Source organism: Salmo salar, chromosome 28 (genome assembly GCF_965601325.2).
Source record: "Salmo salar chromosome 28, fSalSal1, whole genome shotgun sequence".
Classification (NCBI taxonomy): Eukaryota; Metazoa; Chordata; class Actinopteri; order Salmoniformes; family Salmonidae; genus Salmo; species Salmo salar.
This window is the reverse complement of record NC_138318.1, coordinates 40,784,108-40,805,296: the sequence shown is the minus strand read 5'-3', so window position 1 is coordinate 40,805,296 and position 21,189 is coordinate 40,784,108. Positions and strand designations below refer to the sequence as shown.

Sequence of the window (21,189 nt, the reverse complement as noted above, 5' to 3'; positions counted from 1 at the left end):
CAGCTGGTTATAGACCTGGACATAGTACTGTTTCAGCTGGTTATAGACCTGGACATAGTACTGTATCAGCTGGTTATAGACCTGGACATAGCACTGTTTCAGCTGGTTATAGACCTGGACATAACACTGTTTCAGCTGGTTATGGACCTGGACATAGTACTGTTTCAGCTGGTTATAGATCTGGACATAGTACTGTATCAGCTGGTTATAGACCTGGTCATAGTACTGTGTCAGCTGGTTATAGATCTGGACATAGTACTGTTTCAGCTGGTTATAGACCTGGACATAGTACTGTTTCAGCTGGTTATAGACCTGGACATAGCACTGTTTCAGCTGGTTAAAGACCTGGACATAGTACTGTTTCAGCTGGTTATAGACCTGGACATAGTACTGTATCAGCTGGTTATAGACCTGGACATAGCACTGTTTCAGCTGGTTATAGACCTGGACATAACACTGTTTCAGCTGGTTACAGACCTGGACATAGTACTGTTTCAGCTGGTTATAGACCTGGACATAGTACTGTTTCAGCTGGTTATAGACCTGGACATAGTACTGTTTCAGCTGGTTATAGACCTGGACATAGTACTGTTTCAGCTGGTTATAGACCTGGACATAGCACTGTATCAGCTGGTTATAGACCTGGACATAATACTGTTTCAGCTGGTTATAGACCTGGACATAACACTGTTTCAGCTGGTTATAGACCTGGACATAGTACTGTTTCAGCTGGTTATAGACCTGGACATAGTACTGTTTCAGCTGGTTATAGACCTGGACATAGTACTGTTTCAGTTGGTTATAGACCTGGACATACCACTGTTTCAGCTGGTTATAGACCTGGACATAGTACTGTTTCAGCTGGTTATAGACCTGGACATAACACTGTTTCAGCTGGTTATAGACCTGGACATAGTACTGTTTCAGCTGGTTATAGACCTTGACATAGTACTGTTTCAGCTGGTTATAGACCTGGACATAGTACTGTTTCAGCTGGTTATAGACCTGGACATAATACTGTTTCAGCTGGTTATAGACCTGGACATAGTACTGTTTCAGTTGGTTATAGACCTGGACATAGTACTGTTTCAGCTGGTTATAGACCTGGACATAGTACTGTTTCAGCTGGTTATGGACCTGGACATAGTACTGTTTCAGCTGGTTATAGACCTGGACATAGTACTGTATCAGCTGGTTATAGACCTGGACATAGCACTGTATCAGCTGGTTATAGACCTGGACATAGCACTGTATCAGCTGGTTATAGACCTGGACATAATACTCTTTCAGCTGGTTATAGACCTGGACATAACACTGTTTCAGCTGGTTATAGACCTGGGCATAGTACTGTTTCAGCTGGTTATAGACCTGGACATAGTACTGTTTCAGCTGGTTATAGACCTGGACATAGTACTGTTTCAGTTGGTTATAGACCTGGACATAGTACTGTTTCAGCTGGTTATAGACCTGGACATACCACTGTTTCAGCTAGTTATAGACCTGGACATAGTACTGTTTCAGCTGGTTATAGACCTGGACATAACACTGTTTCAGCTGGTTATAGACCTGGACATAGTACTGTTTCAGCTGGTTATAGACCTTGACATAGTACTGTTTCAGCTGGTTATAGACCTGGACATAGTACTGTTTCAGCTGGTTATAGACCTGGACATAATACTGTTTCAGCTGGTTATAGACCTGGACATACCACTGTTTCAGCTGGTTATAGACCTGGACATCGCACTGTTTCAGCTGGTTATAGACCTGGACATAGTACTGTTTCAGCTGGTTATAGACCTGGACATAGTACTGTTTCAGCTGGTTATAGACCTGGACATAGTACTGTTTCAGCTGGTTATAGACCTGGACATAGTACTGTTTCAGCTGGTTATAGACCTGGACATAGTACTGTTTCAGCTGGTTATAGACCTGGACATAACACTGTTTCAGCTGGTTATAGACCTGGACATAGTACTGTTTCAGCTGGTTATAGACCTGGACATAGCACTGTTTCAGCTGGTTATAGACCTGGACATAGTACTGTTTCAGCTGGTTATAGACCTGAACATAACACTGTTTCAGCTGGTTATAGACCTGAACATAACACTGTTTCAGCTGGTTATAGACCTGAACATAACACTGTTTCAGCTGGTTATAGACCTGAACATAACACTGTTTCAGCTGGTTATAGACCTGAACATAACACTGTTTCAGCTGGTTATAGACCTGAACATAACACTGTTTCAGCTGGTTATAGACCTGGACATAACACTGTTTCAGCTGGTTTTAAATGATGTTTTAAATTGTTTGGATCATAAAACAGATGTTGGCTGCGTTACTGATGGACCTTTCCAAGACCTTCGATACCGTTGACCATCACATTCTGGTTTGAAAATGATCTTTCAGTCAGGACTCAATGTGTTATCCCTGACGGCGTTCATTTGAGTTTTCTGGATATTATGAAAGGTATACAGCAGGGGTTTGGCACTGGGACCGGTTCTCTTTACTATTTCTATAAATAACATTGGTCTATCTTTTAAAACACCTAATATTCATCTGTATGAAGACGACACTGTTATGCCATTGATCTAACTGTTGACTAGGCTGTTAGACTTTCAATCTGACCTTGTTACCTTAACAGAAAGCCCTGGTGGGTTTAAAACATGTACTTTATGTGGACAAGACAATATACATGTTGTTCTCTCCAGAATATTCCAGATGAACTACATATTTATTCACTGGATGGTTCTCCCGTCGATCAGGTTCCCGCCTACAAATATCCGGGCATGTGGATTGACAAAGATTTCATGTTTTAAAAAGACATACAGATGAGCTAGTTTAAAATATAATATTTAAAGTGGACTTCTTTTTCAGAAATAGATCTTTCCTCTCCCTAAATAGCAGGAAGTAGATTGTTCAGTCATCTTTTCCTGACAGTTCTTGATTATGGCGACACTATTTACCAGAATGCAGCAGCCATTAAACCGTTGTATGCCGTCTATCAATGCACCATTCGTTTTTATCACAGGTGACAGTTTTAATACGTATCGCTGCATCCTGTATCAAAAGGTCGGCTGGTCCATATAGATCAATTCGTTATTCCCTTTTAGTTTACAAAGCCCTACTACACAAAGCTTCCAACTTACCCAAACTTCATTGCTAACGTGTAAAATAATGAGATACCAAACCCAATCGCAGGGTTGGTTTACTCTTCAGATCCCTTGGGTCTCCACGGAAATAAGTAAATCACTTACAACATTCGTTCCATTTGGATTCCCTGGTGCCACTAGGGGCAATTTAAAGCCATGATGGTGAACGAGTTCACTGTGGTGTGCAAATGTTTTGATTGATTGATTGTTTTGATTGTGTTGATTGATTTGATTGATTGATTGTTTTGATTGATTGATTGTTTTGATTGATTGATTGATTGATTGTTTTGATTGATTGATTGATTGATTTGATTGATTGATTGTTTTGATTGATTGATTGATTTGATTGATTGATTGTTTTGATTGATTGATTGTTTTGATTGATTGATTGATTGATTGTTTTGATTGATTGATTGATTGATTTGATTGATTGATTGTTTTGATTGATTGATTGATTGTTTTGATTGATTGTTTTGATTGATTGATTGTTTTGATTGATTGATTTGATTGATTGATTGATTGATTGTTTTGATTGTTTTGATTGATTGTTTTGATTGATTGATTGTTTTGATTGATTGATTGTTTTGATTGATTGATTGATTGTTTTGATTGATTGATTGATTGTTTTGATTGATTGATTGATTGATTGTTTTGATTGATTGTTTTGATTGTTTTGATTGATTGTTTTGATTGATTGATTGATTGAATTGATTGATTGATTGTTTTGATTGATTGATTGTTTTGATTGATTGATTTGATTGATTGATTGTTTTGATTGATTGTTTTGATTGATTGATTGGATTGATTGATTGATTGTTTTGATTGATTGATTTGATTGATTGATTGTTTTGATTGATTGTTTTGATTGATTGATTGGATTGATTGTTTTGATTGATTGATTGATTGAATTGATTGATTGAATTGATTGATTGTTTTGATTGATTGATTGATTGAATTGATTGATTGATTGATTGAATTGATTGATTGATTGTTTTGATTGATTGATTTAGTAACTAGTTTATGATGCTGTGATGTTGATGATGTTCTGGTGTTCTCGTACTGTTAATGGATCTGATAGATTTTTATATCTTCTGCTTTGTGGTCTCATCGTACCAGTGAAAATGAGACCCTGGTATTGTCATGTCTCTTTCCCTTCACGCCATGGTCCTTTATGAGGTCTACAGTGATCTTCTCTCTCTCTCTCTCTTTCCCTTCACGCCATGGTCCTTTATGAGGTCTACAGTGATCCTCTCTCTCTCTCTCTCTCTTTCCCTTCACGCCATGGTCCTTTATGAGGTCTACAGTGATCCTCTCTCTCTCTCTCTTTCCCTTCACGCCATGGTCCTTTATGAGGTCTACAGTGATTCGCTCTGTCTGTCTGTCTGTCTGTCTGTCTGTCTGTCTGTCTGTCTGTCTGTCTGTCTGTCTGTCTGTCTGTCTGTCTGTCTGTCTGTCTGTCTGTCTGTCTGTCTGTCTGTCTCCACACACCATGGTCTCCCTATGAGGTCTACAGTGATAATGAGTCTCTCTCTCTCTCTGTCCTATAGGAGCTCAGACTCTGACGGAGCGTTCGAGACCCCAGAGTCGACCACCCCTGTCAAGTCCCCCACGGAGACAGACCCTCATACCCAGCCGCTGACCTCGGAAGACACCGGTGAGAGAGACTCGTGCACATTCACACGCACGCACGCCACAAAGGGACAGATATCTAGAGAGCGAGAGAAGAGGAAGGTTTAGAATGCCCTCTACTGGTGACTACTGGTACTTCAAACAAAGAGGTTTTCTCTGTTCAGTCAGTCAGTCAGTTAGTTAGACCAGCATCACTGAGCTGCTAAAGGATATAAGCAGGTCTTATCTATGCAGAAAAGATTCAGCCATCCATCACAATGTTCGTTTAGTTATGATGTGTTTTACTGATTGGCCAGCTGGAAGGTTGTGATGAAATATTCAGAGCTTATTCATCAATTTAATTAGTCTAAAACCAGACACAACCTTCACCATTATCTCTCTCTATCTATCTATCTCTCTCTCTCAATTCAATTCAATTTAAGGGGCTTTATTGGCATGGGGAACATATGTTTACATTGCCAAAGCAAGTGAAATATATAATAAACAATAACAAATATACAGTAAACATTACACTTGTCATATTATATATATATATACTGCTAAAAAAAATAAAGGGAACACTTAAACAACACATCCTAGATCTGAATGAAAGAAATAATCTTATTAAATACTTTTTTCTTTACATAGTTGAATGTGCTGACAACAAAATCACACAAAAATAATCAATGGAAATCCAATTTATCAACCCATGGAGGTCTGGATTTGGAGTCACACTCAAAATTAAAGTGGAAAACCACACTACAGGCTGATCCAACTTTGATGTAATGTCCTTAAAACAAGTCAAAATGAGGCTCAGTAGTGTGTGTGGGCTCCACGTGCCTGTATGACCTCCCTACAACGCCTGGGCATGCTCCTGATGAGGTGGCAGAGCATCCGCCAACTCCTGGACAGTCTGTGGTGCAACGTGGCGTTGGTGGATGGAGCGAGACATGATGTCCCAGATGTGCTCAATTGGATTCAGGTCTGGGGAACGGGCGGGCCAGTCCATAGCATCAATGCCTTCCTCTTGCAGGAACTGCTGACACACTCCAGCCACATGAGGTCTAGCATTGTCTTGCATTAGGAGGAACCCAGGGCCAACCGCACCAGCATATGGTCTCACAAGGGGTCTGAGGATCTCATCTCGGTACCTAATGGCAGTCAAGCTACCTCTGGCGAGATGGAGGGCTGTGCGGCCCCCCAAAGAAATGCCACACCACACCATGACTGACCCACCGCCAAACCGGTCATGCTGGAGGATGTTGCAGGCAGCAGAATGTTCTCCACGGCGTCTCCAGATTGTCACGTCTGTCACATGTGCTCAGTGTGAACCTGCTTTCATCTGTGAAGAGCACAGGGCGCCAGTGGCGAATTTGCCAATCTTGGTGTTCTCTGGCAAATGCCAAACGTCCTGCACTGTGTTGGGCTGTAAGCACAACCCCCACCTGTGGACGTCGGGCCCTCATACCACCCTCATGGAGTCTGTTTCTGACCGTTTGAGCAGACACATGCACATTTGTGGCCTGCTGGAGGTCATTTTGCAGGGCTCTGGCAGTGCTCCTCCTTGCACAAAGGCGGAGGTAGCGGTCCTGCTGCTGGGTTGTTGCCCTCCTACGGCCTCCTCCACGTCTCCTGATGTACTGGCCTGTCTCCTGGTAGCGCCTCCATGCTCTGGACACTACGCTGACAGACACAGCAAACCTTCTTACCACAGCTCGCATTAATGTGCCATCCTGGATGAGCTGCACTACCTGAGCCACTTGTGTGGGTTGTAGACTCCGTCTCATGCTACCACTAGAGTGAAAGCACCGCCAGCATTCAAAAGAGACCAAAACATCAGCCAGGAAGCATAGGAACTGAGAAGTGGTCTGTGGTTACCACCTGCAGAACCACTCCTTTATTGGGGGTGTCTTGCTAATTGCCTATAATTTCCACCTGTTGTCTATTCCATTTGCACAACAGCATGTGAAATTTATTGTCAATCAGTGTTGCTTCCTAAGTGGACAGTTTGATTTCACAGAAGTGTGATTGACTTGGAGTTACATTGTGTTGTTTAAGTGTTCCCTTTATTTTTTTGAGCAGTGTATATATATATATATATATATATATATAATATGACATTTATATATAATGTGACATTTGAAATGTCTTTATTCTTTTGGAACTTTTGTAAGTGTAATGTTTACTGTACATTTGTTGTTATTTATTATATATTTCACTTGCTTTGGCAATGTAAACACACGTTTCTCTCTCAAACAAACATCCAAATACAACTAACAAGCATCAGAAGAATGTCACTTCTCTCTCTCATTCTAACACCATATAGGGATTGTATCATGACTATATAATACCTCTCATTCATATTTCTCTGTTCCTTCAGGTCTGGGCTGTATAATATCTCTCATTTATATTTCTCTGTTCCTTCAGGTCTGGGCTGTATAATATCTCTCATTTATATTTCTCTGTTCCTTCAGGTCTGGGCTGTATAATATCTCTCATTTATATTTCTCTGTTCCTTCAGGTCTGGGCTGTATAATATCTCTCATTTATATTTCTCTGTTCCTCCAGGTCTGGGCTGTATAATATCTCTCATTTATATTTCTCTGTTCCTCCAGGTCTGGGCTGTATAATATCTCTCATTTATATTTCTCTGTTCCTCCAGGTCTGGGCTGTATAATATCTCTCATTTATATTTCTCTGTTCCTTCAGGTCTGGGCTGTATAATATCTCTCATTTATATTTCTCTGTTCCTCCAGGTCTGGGCTGTATAATATCTCTCATTTATATTTCTCTGTTCCTCCAGGTCTGGGCTGTATAATATCTCTCATTTATATTTCTCTGTTCCTCCAGGTCTGGGCTGTATAATATCTCTCATTTATATTTCTCTGTTCCTTCAGGTCTGGGCTGTATAATATCTCTCATTTATATTTCTCTGTTCCTCCAGGTCTGGGCTGTATAATATCTCTCATTTATATTTCTCTGTTCCTCCAGGTCTGGGCTGTATAATATCTCTCATTTATATTTCTCTGTTCCTCCAGGTCTGGGCTGTATAATATCTCTCATTTATATTTCTCTGTTCCTCCAGGTCTGGGCTGTATAATATCTCTCATTTATATTTCTCTGTTCCTCCAGGTCTGGGCTGTATAATATCTCTCATTTATATTTCTCTGTTCCTTCAGGTCTGGGCTGTATAATATCTCTCATTTATATTTCTCTGTTCCTTCAGGTCTGGGCTGTATAATATCTCTCATTTATATTTCTCTGTTCCTCCAGGTCTGGGCTGTATAATATCTCTCATTTATATTTCTCTGTTCCTCCAGGTCTGGGCTGTATAATATCTCTCATTTATATTTCTCTGTTCCTCCAGGTCTGGGCTGTATAATATCTCTCATTTATATTTCTCTGTTCCTCCAGGTCTGGGCTGTATAATATCTCTCATTTATATTTCTCTGTTCCTCCAGGTCTGGGCTGTGACTCTGAGGTCGACGGTGAACCCGGGTCAGAGGCTAAAGGTCACCATGGTAGCTCCCTGTCCATAGTCTTTGACGAGGACAAGCCCATCGCTGCTAGCGGAGCTTATAACCTAGAGCAGCTCATAGCTGCAGCTGCAGCTGCAGAGGCCCAGAGCCGATCAACTCTAACCCGCTCTCTGAGCCTCCAGGCTGGGCAGCTAGACGGCACCGGCCCCTTAGACGGCGGAGGATTCTCCATCTCAATCGGAGACTCCCGTCCCTTAGCTGAAGCCTTTAGTGTCGACGGTGGTACTGAGAGTGCTCCAGGGACTCTCCGCAGACCCTCCAAGAAGGGGCCTCTCCGCCCCGGCGGCTCCCTGAAAAAGAAGCCTCTCCCCAGGCAGAGCTCTAACCTAGAGAGCCCCCAACCTCCATCCTCTGGAACCACAGCGGAACCGCTGAAGGAGAGTGCCGAGCCCACCAGAGCAGCCAGCCCCCTATTGGCCTCTGAGGATCCGGAAGTAGGAGGAACCACAGTAGACTCCGCCCCTGGTCCTACCTCGGCCACGCCCAGTCCAGGAGGCACGTTCTGCAGAACCAGGAAGTCATATGTGGAAAGCTCCGCCTCGCTCACTGAAGAGACCAATCACACTAGCCCAGAGACAGATAACCAACTAATCCTGGCCCCTACTTCTATTCTGACCCCGACCCCAGCTATCTCTATACCCAACCGACAGGAGGATACCCCCATCTCCGTGCCGGAGGCCCCCCCAGGCAGCGAAGGCTCTCCCCCCAGTGGGACCTACAAATGGGACCCAGACAACTTTGAAGACATCGACCCGTTCAACAACGGAGGGAGTAAAGTCGCTAACTCCCCTCCCCCAGAGCGCCCCAACGCCGATCCGGCTCTTCCCTCAACCAGCCCCCCTATTCGAACCTCAGGTGCGGTCAGACTGGAGTTTGACTATTCTGAGGAGACCCTGGAGGAGCCTCCCAAGGCCTCCTCTCCACCACCCAAGAAGCTGGGCAAAAAAACAGGCTCCAAGGTTGGTCTGTCATAGCGTTGCAAAATTCTGTTAACTTTCCCCAAATTCCCTGATCTTCCAGAAATCCCAGTAGGATTCCCGGAGTTTTACAACTCTAGTCTGTTGTCGTGTTTAGTGCTTTCCTTGGTTAGTCCGTCTTTATGTTTTATCTGTATGTTTTATGTTTGATTTTTATTTTACTGATTTATATTGTTGACTACGTCAAGTTACTTTGAAGTGTTTTGTAAAGCGTTTAAAATGAATAAAGTTGTATCATTGTTAATATTATGTATTATGTATTATTATTATTATTATTAGATGCCTCTAAGGAAGACCAGGATGGGTCTAAAGAAGGCCGTGCAGCCCCCATCTGAACCCCTCGACAACACCCCAGTCCCCGATAACATCCCCATCTCGAAGGCCTCCTATAGCTTTGACCCGGCCCAGTGGGACGACCCTAACTTCGACCCGTTCGGATCTAACAGCGGGATCCCTATCTCTCCCGAGCTGAACAAACCCTCCTATAACTTTGACTCCGACACCTTCAATGAGTCGGCTGTTAACACCTTCAAGGGTTCGTCCAATAGGACGGCTGTGTTTCCACCCAAGGCTGCCTCTGGCTCCGCCTCTTTCGAGGTGTCGGCCAATGACGACGAGGTTGATAACGATAACGATGAAGTTAAGGAGCTGGAGGACCACAACCAGAACAAACCGGTTAAGACCAAGAAGAAACCAATCAAATCGTAAGTTTAAATACCGTTGCATTATTAGGCACTTTCACGTTACCATTTGTTTATGTGTTTCTGTTTGTATGTCTAGCACTGTATCGTTTTAGCCGTGTGTGTGTGTGCGCGCGCGTGCGCGTGCGTGTGTGCGCGTGTGCGTGTGTGCGCGTGCGAGCGTGTGCGTGTGTGTATGCGTGTGCGCGTACGTGCGTGCGGTCATCTCTCTATCCAACTGGGGAGAGAGAATGTGTTTGTCCTGTCAGTCCCACCTGTCTGTCTCTCTGTCACCTGTCTGTCTCTCTGTCACCTGTCTGTCTCTCTGTCACCTGTCTGTCTCTCTGCCACCTGTCTGTCTCTCTGTCACCTGTCTGTCTCTCTGTCACCTGTCTGTCTCTCTGTATCCTGTCTGTCTCTCTGTATCCTGTCTGTCTCTCTGTCACCTGTATGTCTCTCTATATCCTGTCTGTCTCTCTGTCACCTGTCTGTCTCTCTGTCACCTGTCTGTCTCTCTGTATCCTGTCTGTCTCTCTGTTACCTGTCTGTCTCTCTGTCACCTGTCTGTCTCTCTGTATCCTGTCTGTCTCTCTGTCTCTCTGTATCCTGTCTGTCTCTCTGTATCCTGTCTGTCTCTCTGTCACCTGTATCCTGTCTGTCTCTCTGTATCCTGTCTGTCTCTCTATATCCTGTCTGTCTCTCTGTCAGCTGTCTGTCTCTCTGTATCCTGTCTGTCGTCTGTCTGTCTCTCTGTCACCTGTCTGTCTCTCTGTATACTGTCTGTCTCTCTGTATCCTGTCTGTCTCTCTGTATCCTGTCTGTCTCTCTGTCACCTGTCTGTCTCTCTGCCACCTGTCTGTCTCTCTGTCACCTGTCTGTGTATTCTCGTATACCACAGGAAGTCGAAGGGTTCCTCTCTGTGTTGTCTGTTGTAAGTACAGTAATGTCAGCAGGACTGTTTCTGTAATATTTCAGTTTTTCTAAACGTCCTACTCTCAGAGTGAGCATGTTGCCCCGTCGTGCTCGTCTCCTTGTAACTTTCCCCAAATTCACAGATTCTCCTGAAATTCTGGGAATCTTCCCAACCAGGATTTCTGGAAAACCTGGGAAATTTTGCAACCCTGTTCTCCTCCTTATTAACACAACTGTAACATAAAGACAACCAATTAGAGAAACTCTACCATGCCCATCAACCAATCAGAGAAGCTCTACCATGCAAAACCAATTAGAGAAACTCTACCATGCCCATCAACCAATCAGAGAAGCTCTACCATGCAAAACCAATTAGAGAAACTCTACCATGCCCATCAACCAATTAGAGAAACTCTACCATGCCCATCAACCAATTAGAGAAGCTCTACCATGCAAAACCAACCAATTAGAGAAGCTCTACCATGCCCATCAACCAATCAGAGAAGCTCTACCATTCAAAACCAACCAATCAGAGAAGCTCTACCATGCCCATCAACCAATCAGAGAAGCTCTAACATGCAAAACCAACCAATCAGAGAAGCTCTACCATGCCCATTTTCTTCAATGAGCATCCTGCCATATAAACGTAGCCTGTCTTGTACAGGTGCACCCCTTCTCCAAGGGAAAGAGAACATTCAAACGGTAGTACCTCCTCTATTGAAGAGCAGCAGAGGTTAGTCGTGGTCACACTGAGGTGCAGTATATTTTGGGGGGCCAGGTTGGTTGTAGATACCTGGGTTTAGACTAAGGTTGTCACAATACCCGTATTGTGGAAAGGAAACAAAAAACATGAAGCAGAATTCATTTCTGGAAGAAAACAGTCCTAATTTTGAAAACACCCAGATTCTCATTTGTTTCTTTTAAAAGCTACTGTATAGCACACAATGGTCCGCTTTGCATTACCCAGGTGCCACGGTGCCGTGCAAAACAAACTCGCTCAATATTTTACAAAAGTAGGTTTTATAATGGCCTATAGAGTGAAATCTGTTTCTAGAAAATCTGGTATATTAGTATCGCAATACTGGTATCAAGACAGCATTAGTTTGGACTATTCATCTCATATCGCTAACACGCTAACACGCTAACACGCTAACTTAGCAAATAATTAACTTTGGAGTCTGTTGCCTAATGCAGTCTTTCCCATGCATTTGATTTATTCCAGAACTAGGACCTGATTCAACTTGTCAACTAATCCTCAAGCCTCCCTGACTACTTGAATCAGTTTTGCAAGTTCAGGGCTAAAATTAAATAGTGAAACATCTGGGGGGGAGAGAGGTTTGAACCGTCTGGGGGTCCCCTAGGGAGAGATTTGAATCGTCTGGGTGTCCCCGGGGACAGATTTGGGAACCCCAGACTAATGTACACCATCAATGTGAATCATGACAGAATTTTTTGGACTTCCAACCTTACTGTAATTCTAGTCAAATTAACGCAACGTGCGCTAACTAAACTAGCGACGCAAAACCCTGAATTCATTTATTATCAGTTAAATCCAACAACGTGTGAGTATTACACTTTATGAGTTTTGATGATATTGCTTTACACCATGCGTATGGATATCATTGCTTTTTCAATATCCCCCCCCTGTATTGTGAATGACTAGTACACATCTTACTGAGCTAAACATACGCAATACGAGGGAGAGAAATATACCTCTTGTTGTTAAAAAGACAATAGAGTTGATGTATTGATTAAGGTTTGACTTATTTATGATGATTGATGAAGTCTCTGCCAGGGACGACTCGTTCTGATCCTACCGTCTCTCTCTCTCCTCCCTCTTCCAGTAATACTTTCAGAGTCAAGAGGTCCCCAAAGAGATCGTCCATGTCTGATCTATCATCACAAGTCAGTCTTCTCTCACATACACACACACACACACACACACACACACACACACACACACACACCTCTACATATACCTCTACACAAACACACACCTACACACACACACACACATACACACACACACACACACACCTACACACCTCTACACATTCCTCTACACAAACACACACACACACACACACACACACACACACACACACACACACACACACACACACACACACACACACACACACACACACCTCCTCACCTCTTCACCTCCTTCCTCACCTCCTCACCTCCTCCTTCCTCACCTCCTCACCTCTTCACCTCCTCACCTTCTCCTTCTTCACCTCTTCATCTCCTCACCTCCTCACCTCCTCACCTCCTCACCTCTTCACCTCTTCACCTCCTCACCTCTACACCTCCTCACCTCCTCATTCCTCCTCACCTCTTCACCTCCTCCTTCTTCACCTCCTCACCTCCTCACCTCTTCACCTCCTCACCCCTTCACCTCCTCACCTCCTCACCTCTTCACCTCCTCACCTCTTCATCTCCTCACCTCCTCACCTCCTCACCTCTTCACCTCCACACCTCCTCACCTCCTCACCTCTTCACCCCTTCACCTCCTCACCTCCTTATTCCTCCTCACCTCCTCATTCCTCCTCACCTCTTCACCTCCTCCTTCCTCACCTCCTCACCTCTTCACCCCTTCACCTCCTCACCTCCTCACCTCCTCACCTCCTCCTTCCTCACCTCCTCCTTCTTCACCTCCTCACCTCCTCACCTCCTCCTTTCTCACCTTCTCACCTCCTCCTTCCTCACCTCCACACCTCCTCACCTCCTCCTTCCTCACCACTTCACCTCCTCACCTCCTCCTTCCTCACCTCCACACCTCCTCACCTCCTCACCTCCTCCTTTCTCACCTTCTCACCTCCTCCTTCCTCACCTCCACACCTCCTCACCTCCTCCTTCCTCACCACTTCACCTCCTCACCTCCTCCTTCCTCACCTCCACACCTCCTCACCTCCTCACCTCCTCCTTTCTCACCTTCTCACCTCCTCCTTCCTCACCTCCACACCTCCTCACCTCCTCCTTCCTCACCACTTCACCTCCTCACCTCCTCCTTCCTCACCTCCACACCTCCTCACCTCCTCACCTGCTCACCTCCTCACCTCCTCACCTCCTCCTTTCTCACCTTCTCACCTCCTCACCTCCACACCTCCTCACCTCCTCCTTCCTCACTGCTTCACCTCCTCACCTCCTCCTTCCTCACCTCCACACCTCCTCACCTCCTCACCTCTTCACCTCCTCACCTCCTCCTTTCTCACCTCCTCACCTTCTCCTTCCTCACCTCCACACCTCCTCACCTCCTCCTTCCTCACCACTTCACCTCCTCACCTCCTCCTTCCTCACCTCCACACCTCTTCACCTCCTCACCTCCTCACCTCCTCCTTCCTCACCTCCTCCTTCTTCACCTCCTCACCTCCTCCTTTCTCACCTTCTCACCTCCTCCTTCCTCACCTCCACAACTCCTCACCTCCTCCTTCCTCACCACTTCACCTCCTCACCTCCTCCTTCCTCACCTCCACACCTCCTCACCTCCTCACCTCCTCACCTCCTCCTTTCTCACCTTCTCACCTCCTCCTTCCTCACCTCCACACCTCCTCACCTCCTCCTTCCTCACCACTTCACCTCCTCACCTCCTCCTTCCTCACCTCCACACCTCCTCACCTCCTCACCTCCTCACCTGCTCACCTCCTCACCTCCTCCTTTCTCACCTTCTCACCTCCTCACCTCCACACCTCCTCACCTCCTCCTTCCTCACCTCTTCACCTCCTCACCTCCTCCTTCCTCACCTCCACACCTCCTCATCTCTTCACCTCCTCACCTCCTCACCTCTTCACCTCCTCAACTCCTCACCTCCTCCTTTCTCACCTTCTCACCTCCTCACCTCCTCCTTCCTCACCACTTCACCTCCTCACCTCCTCTTTCCTCACCTCCACACCTCCTCACCTCCTCACCTTCTCACCTTCTCCTTCCTCACCTCCACACCTCCTCACCTCCTCCTTCCTCACCACTTCACCTCCTCACCTCCTCCTTCCTCACCTCCACACCTCCTCACCTCCTCACCTCCTCCTTTCTCACCTTCTCACCTCCTCCTTCCTCACCTCCACACCTCCTCACCTCCTCCTTCCTCACCACTTCACCTCCTCACCTCCTCCTTCCTCACCTCCACACCTCCTCACCTCCTCACCTCCTCACCTCCTCACCTGCTCACCTCCTCACCTCCTCCTTTCTCACCTTCTCACCTCCTCACCTCCACACCTCCTCACCTCCTCCTTCCTCACCTCTTCACCTCCTCACCTCCTCCTTCCTCACCTCCACACCTCCTCACCTCTTCACCTCCTCACCTCTTCACCTCCTCAACTCCTCACCTCCTCCTTTCTCACCTTCTCACCTCCTCACCTCCTCCTTCCTCACCACTTCACCTCCTCACCTCCTCTTTCCTCACCTCCACACCTCCTCACCTCCTCACCTTCTCACCTTCTCCTTCCTCACCTCCACACCTCCTCACCTCCTCCTTCCTCACCACTTCACCTCCTCACCTCCTCCTTCCTCACCTCCTCACCTCCTCACCTCCTCACCTCCTCACCTCCTCCTTTCTCACCTTCTCACCTCCTCCTTCCTCACCTCCACACCTCCTCACCTCCTCCTTCCTCACCTCTTCACCTCCTCACCTCCTCCTTCCTCACCTCCACACCTCCTCACCTCTTCACCTCCTCACCTCCTCACCTCTTCACCTCCTCACCTCCTCCTTTCTCACCTCCTCACCTCCTCCTTCCTCACCTCCACACCTCCTCACCTCCTCCTTCCTCACCTCCACACCTCCTCACCTCCTCCGCTCCAGGATCCCTCCCCAGTAGATGAAGCCCAGCCTCCTATCCCCCCGTTACAGGACGACCACGCTACAGACGAGGAGAAGCTGGCTTCTTCCTCCAATCAAAAAGAGAAGCTGGTCTCCTCAGCCAACCACATGTGGGCATCCATGGAGGCAGAGAGGACCTCTGACCCCCATGAGGACTTCCCCCAACCCTCTGACCTCACAGCCTTTGTCAACGAGAAGAGTCAAGGTAAGTGAGTGTGTGTGTGTGTGTCCTTCAATATATATACTCTCCAAATCAAGGCTGCCATTGATCAAATGGAGCCAGAAAGGGAGAGAGTTAAAAATCAAATGTAATTCAATAGTTATTGGACAATTACATGTCAAAAGTTAATGTCTGCATGCTGTTAGCAGCATCGCTATTGATTTCTATTTGACGTTGAGCAGCTAGCTATCCTGCCACCCTACAGCCTCCTGTCTGGGTTTAAAGTTTGTCATACAGTTATGCAGTACATGAAGAAACAGACATGAACAGTCTAGTCCAGTCCTGTCTAACCTAGTCCAGTCCTGTCTAACCTAGTCCAGTCCTGTCTAACCTAGTCCAGTCCTGTCTAACCTAGTCCAGCCAAGCCCAGTCAAGTCCAGCCCAGTCTAGACTAGTCCAGCCAATTCTAGTCAAGTCCAGTCCAGTCTAACCAAGTCCAGCCAAGCCCAGCCTAGTCCAGTCCAGTCTAACCAAGCCCAGCCTAGTCCAGTCCAGTGTAACCAAGCCCAGCCAAGCCCAGCCTAGTCCAGTCCAGTCTAACCAAGCCCAGCCAAGCCCAGCCTAGTCCAGTCCAGTCTAACCAAGCCCAGCCTAGTCCAGTCCAGTCTAACCAAGTCCAGCCAAGCCCAGCCTAGTCCAGTCCAGTCTAACCAAGCCCAGCCTAGTCCAGTCCAGTCTAACCAAGTCCAGCCAAGCCCAGCCTAGTCCAGTCCAGTCTAACCAAGCCCAGCCTAGTCCAGTCCAGTCTAACCAAGCCCAGCCTAGTCCAGTCCAGTCTAACCAAGCCCAGCCAAGCCCAGCCTAGTCCAGTCCAGTCTAACCAAGTCCAGCCAAGCCCAGCCTAGTCCAGTCCAGTCTAACCAAGCCCAGCCTAGTCCAGCCTAGTCCAGTCCAGTCTAACCAAGCCCAGCCTAGTCCAGTCCAGTCTAACCAAGCCCAGCCTAGTCCAGTCCAGTCTAACCAAGCCCAGCCCAGCCAAGCCCAGCCTAGACCAGTCCAGTCTAACCAAGCCCAGCCTAGTCCAGTCCAGTCTAACCAAGCCCAGCCAAGCCCAGCCTAGTCCAGTCCAGTCTAACCAAGCCCAGCCTAGTCCAGTCCAGTCTAACCAAGCCCAGCCAAGCCCAGCCTAGTCCAGTCCAGTCTAACCAAGCCCAGCCAAGCCCAGCCTAGTCCAGTCCAGTCTAACCAAGCCCAGCCTAGTCCAGTCCAGTCTAACCAAGCCCAGCCAAGCCCAGCCTAGTCCAGTCCAGTCTAACCAAGCCCAGCCTAGTCCAGTCCAGTGTAACCAAGCCCAGCCTAGTCCAGTCCAGTCTAACCAAGTCCAGCCAAGCCCAGCCTAGTCCAGTCCAGCATTTTCTGGCCTTAACTGTCTCTGTTCTTCCTCTTCTCTCTAACTTGGTCTCTCTTTCCGTCTCTCTTTCTGTCTCTCTTTCTGTCTCTCTTTCTGTCTCTCTCTCTGTCTCTCTTTCTGTCTCTCTTTCTGTCTCTCTTTCTGTCTCTCTTTCCATCTCTCTTTCCGTCTCTCTTTCCGTCTCTCTTTCTGTCTCTCTTTCTGTCTCTCTTTCCGTCTCTCTTTCTGTCTCTCTTTCTGTCTCTCTTTCCGTCTCTCTTTCTGTCTCTCTTTCCGTCTCTCTTTCTGTCTCTCTTTCCGTCTCTCTTTCTGTCTCTCTTTCTGTCTCTCTTTCTGTCTCTCTCTCTGTCTCTCTCTCTGTCTCTCTTTCTGTCTCTCTCTCTGTCTCTCTTTCTGTCTCTCTCTCTGTTTCTCTTTCTGTCTCTCTTTCTGTCTCTCTTTCTGTCTCTCTTTCTGTCTCTCTCTCTGTCTCTCTTTCTGTCTCTCTCTCTGTCTCTCTTTCTGTCTCTCTTTCTGTCTCTCTTTCTGTCTCTCTTTCCGTCTCTCTTTCTGTCTCTCTTTCTGTCTCTCTCTCTGTCTCTCTTTCTGTCTCTCTCTCTGTTTCTCTTTCTGTCTCTCTTTCCGTCTCTCTTTCCGTCTCTCTTTCTGTCTCTCTTTCCGTCTCGCTTTCTGTCTCTAACTCTGTCTTTTCTGTTGTCTCCCTCAGTGTCAGACTATGAGATTGAGTACATGGAGAAGACTGTCTCTTCTTCACCGGTGAGTATCTATCCACAGTCTGATAGGAAGGTTCCTCTTCACCGGGGGAATATCTATCCACAGTCTGATAGGATGGTTCCTCTTCACCAGGGGAATATCTATCCACAGTCTGATAGGATGGTTCCTCTTCACCAGGGGAATATCTATCTACAGCCTGATAGGAAGGTTCCTCTTCACCGGGGGAATATCTATCCACAGTCTGATAGGAAGGTTCCTCTTCACCAGGGGAATATCTATCCACAGCCTGATAGGTTCCACGTCACCGGGGGAATATCTATCCACAGCCTGATAGGTTCCTCTTCACCGGGGGAATATCTATCCACAGCCTGGAAGGTTCCTCTTCACCGGGGGAATATCTATCCACAGCCTGGAAGGTTCCTCTTCACCGGGGGAATATCTATCCACAGCCTGGAAGGTTCCTCTTCACCGGGGGAATATCTATCCACAGCCTGGAAGGTTCCTCTTCACCGGGGGAATATCTATCCACAGCCTGGAAGGTTCCTCTTCACCGGGGGAATATCTATCCACAGCCTGATAGGAAGGTTCCTCTTCACCAGGGGAATATCTATCTACAGCCTGATAGGAAGGTTCCTCTTCACCGGGGGAATATCTATCCACAGTCTGATAGGAAGGTTCCTCTTCACCAGGGGAATATCTATCCACAGCCTGATAGGTTCCACGTCACCGGGGGAATATCTATCCACAGCCTGATAGGTTCCTCTTCACCGGGGGAATATCTATCCACAGCCTGGAAGGTTCCTCTTCACCGGGGGAATATCTATCCACAGCCTGGAAGGTTCCTCTTCACCGGGGGAATATCTATCCACAGCCTGGAAGGTTCCTCTTCACCGGGGGAATATCTATCCACAGCCTGGAAGGTTCCTCTTCACCGGGGGAATATCTATCCACAGCCTGATAGGTTCCTCTTCACCAGGGGAATATCTATCCACAGTCTGATAGGAAGGTTCCTCTTCACCAGGGGAATATCTATCCACAGTCTGATAGGAAGGTTCGTCTTCACCGGGGGAATATCTATCCACAGCCTGATAGGTTCCTCTTCACCAGGGGAATATCTATCCACAGTCTGATAGGAAGGTTCCTCTTCACCAGGGGAATATCTATCCACAGTCTGATAGGAAGGTTCCTCTTCACCGGGGGAATATCTATCCACAGTCTGATAGGAAGGTTCCTCTTCACCAGGGGAATATCTATCCACAGCCTGATAGGTTCCTCTTCACCAGGGGAATATCTATCCACAGTCTGATAGGAAGGTTCCTCTTCACCGGGGGAATATCTATCCACAGCCTGATAGGAAGGTTCCTCTTCACCGGGGGAATATCTATCCACAGCCTGGAAGGTTCCTCTTCACCGGGGGAATATCTATCCACAGCCTGATAGGAAGGTTCCTCTTCACCGGTGAGTATCTATCCACAGCCTGATAGGAAGGTTCCTCTTCACCAGGGGAATATCTATCCACAGTCTGATAGGAAGGTTCCTCTTCACCGGGGGAATATCTATCCACAGCCTGATAGGAAGGTTCCTCTTCACCAGGGGAATATCTATCCACAGCCTGATAGGTTCCTCTTCACCGGGGGAATATCTATCCACAGTCTGATAGGAAGGTTCCTCTTCACCGGGGGAATATCTATCCACAGCCTGATAGGTTCCTCTTCACCGGGGGAATATCTATCCACAGTCTGATAGGAAGGTTCGTCTTCACCAGGGGAATATCTATCCACAGTCTGATAGGAAGGTTCCTCTTCACCAGGAGAATATCTATCCACAGTCTGATAGGTTCCTCTTCACCGGGGGAATATCTATCTACAGCCTGATAGGAAGGTCTGTGCTGTCAGTCAGATAGGAAGGGGTAGGGATATAGAAGTGAAACTAGCTCATATTCTGAAGTGATCTATGAAGATTCGATACTGGTTACTTACAGTATGTCTATATGTTTACCTGACATAACGATTGAGACGGACTGTCCTTGAGGCGGACTGTCCTTGAGGCGGACTGTCTCTCTCTCTCTCTCCCTCTCTCTCTCTCTCTCTCTCTCCTCTCTCTCTCTCACTCCCTCTCTCTCTCTCTCTCTCTCTCTCTCTCTCTCTCTCTCCTCTCTCTCTCACTCCCTCTCTCTCTCTCTCTCTCTCTCTCTCTCCCTCCCCCCCCTCTCTCTCTCTCTCTCTCTCTCCTCTCTCTCTCTCACTCCCTCTCTCTCTCTCTCTCTCTCTCTCTCTCCCTCCCCCCTCTCTCTCTCTCTCTCTCTCTCTCTCTCTCTCTCTCTCTCTCAAAATTCAATGTTGGGGCTTTATTAAAATCGGGTTTGTTTTCAAATTCTTTGTGGATCTGTGTAATCTCAGGGAAATGTGTCTCTCTAATATGGTCATACATTGGGCAGGAGGTTAGGAAGTGCAGCTCAGTTTCCACCTCATTTTGTGGGCAGTGTTTCACATGGCCTGTCTTCTCTTGAGAGCCAGGTCTGCCTACGGCGGTCTTTCTCAATCGCAACGCTATGCTCACTGAGTCTATACACAGTCAAAGCTTTCCTTAAGTTTAGGTCAGTCACAGTGGTCAGGTATTCTGCCACAGTGGTCAGGTATTCTGCCACAGTGGTCAGGTATTTTACCACAGTGGTCATGTATTCTGCCACAGTGGTCAGGTATTTTACCACAGTGGTCAGGTATTTTACCACAGTGGCCAGGTATTTTACCACAGTGGTCAGGTACGTATTTTACCACAGTGGCCAGGTATTTTACCACAGTGGCCAGGTATTTTACCACAGTGGCCAGGTATTTTACCACAGTGGTCAGGTATTTTACCACAGTGGTCAGGTATTTTACCACAGTGGCCAGGTATTTTACCACAGTGGTCAGGTACGTATTTTACCACAGTGGCCAGGTATTTTACCATAGTGGTCAGGTATTTTACCACAGTGGCCAGGTATTGTACCACAGTGGCCAGGTATTTTACCACAGTGGTCAGGTATTTTACCACAGTGGTCAGGTATTTTACCACAGTGGCCAGGTATTTTGCCACAGTGGTCAGGTATTTTACCACAGTGGCCAGGTATTTTACCACAGTGGTCAGGTATTTTACCACAGTGGCCAGGTATTTTACCACAGTGGCCAGGTATTTTGCCACTGTGTACTCTGTTAAATAGCGTTCTAGTTTGCTCTGATTTCTGTAA

At 46.7% G+C, this 21,189-nt stretch overlaps 1 protein-coding gene across 3 annotated transcripts in view; it reads left to right on the top strand.

The window, feature by feature from the left end:
• The window catches only part of LOC106589972 (uncharacterized), a 230,297-nt gene that overhangs the window by 186,593 nt on the left and 22,515 nt on the right, over nt 1–21,189 (top strand). For 2 of the 3 annotated variants that reach the window (XR_014383054.1, XM_082970595.1), the window contains exons 6-11: nt 4,697–4,803; nt 8,219–9,255; nt 9,553–9,977; nt 12,710–12,770; nt 15,661–15,883; nt 17,956–18,005. Coding sequence is in view for 2 of the 3 variants with exons in the window: in XM_082970595.1 (XP_082826721.1) it covers nt 4,697–4,803; nt 8,219–9,255; nt 9,553–9,977; nt 12,710–12,770; nt 15,661–15,883; nt 17,956–18,005 (1,903 nt within the window). In the remaining variant the exon portion in view is untranslated. The remainder of the gene's footprint in view (nt 1–4,696; nt 4,804–8,218; nt 9,256–9,552; nt 9,978–12,709; nt 12,771–15,660; nt 15,884–17,955; nt 18,006–21,189) is intronic. The other variant, XM_082970596.1, reaches the window with a different exon arrangement.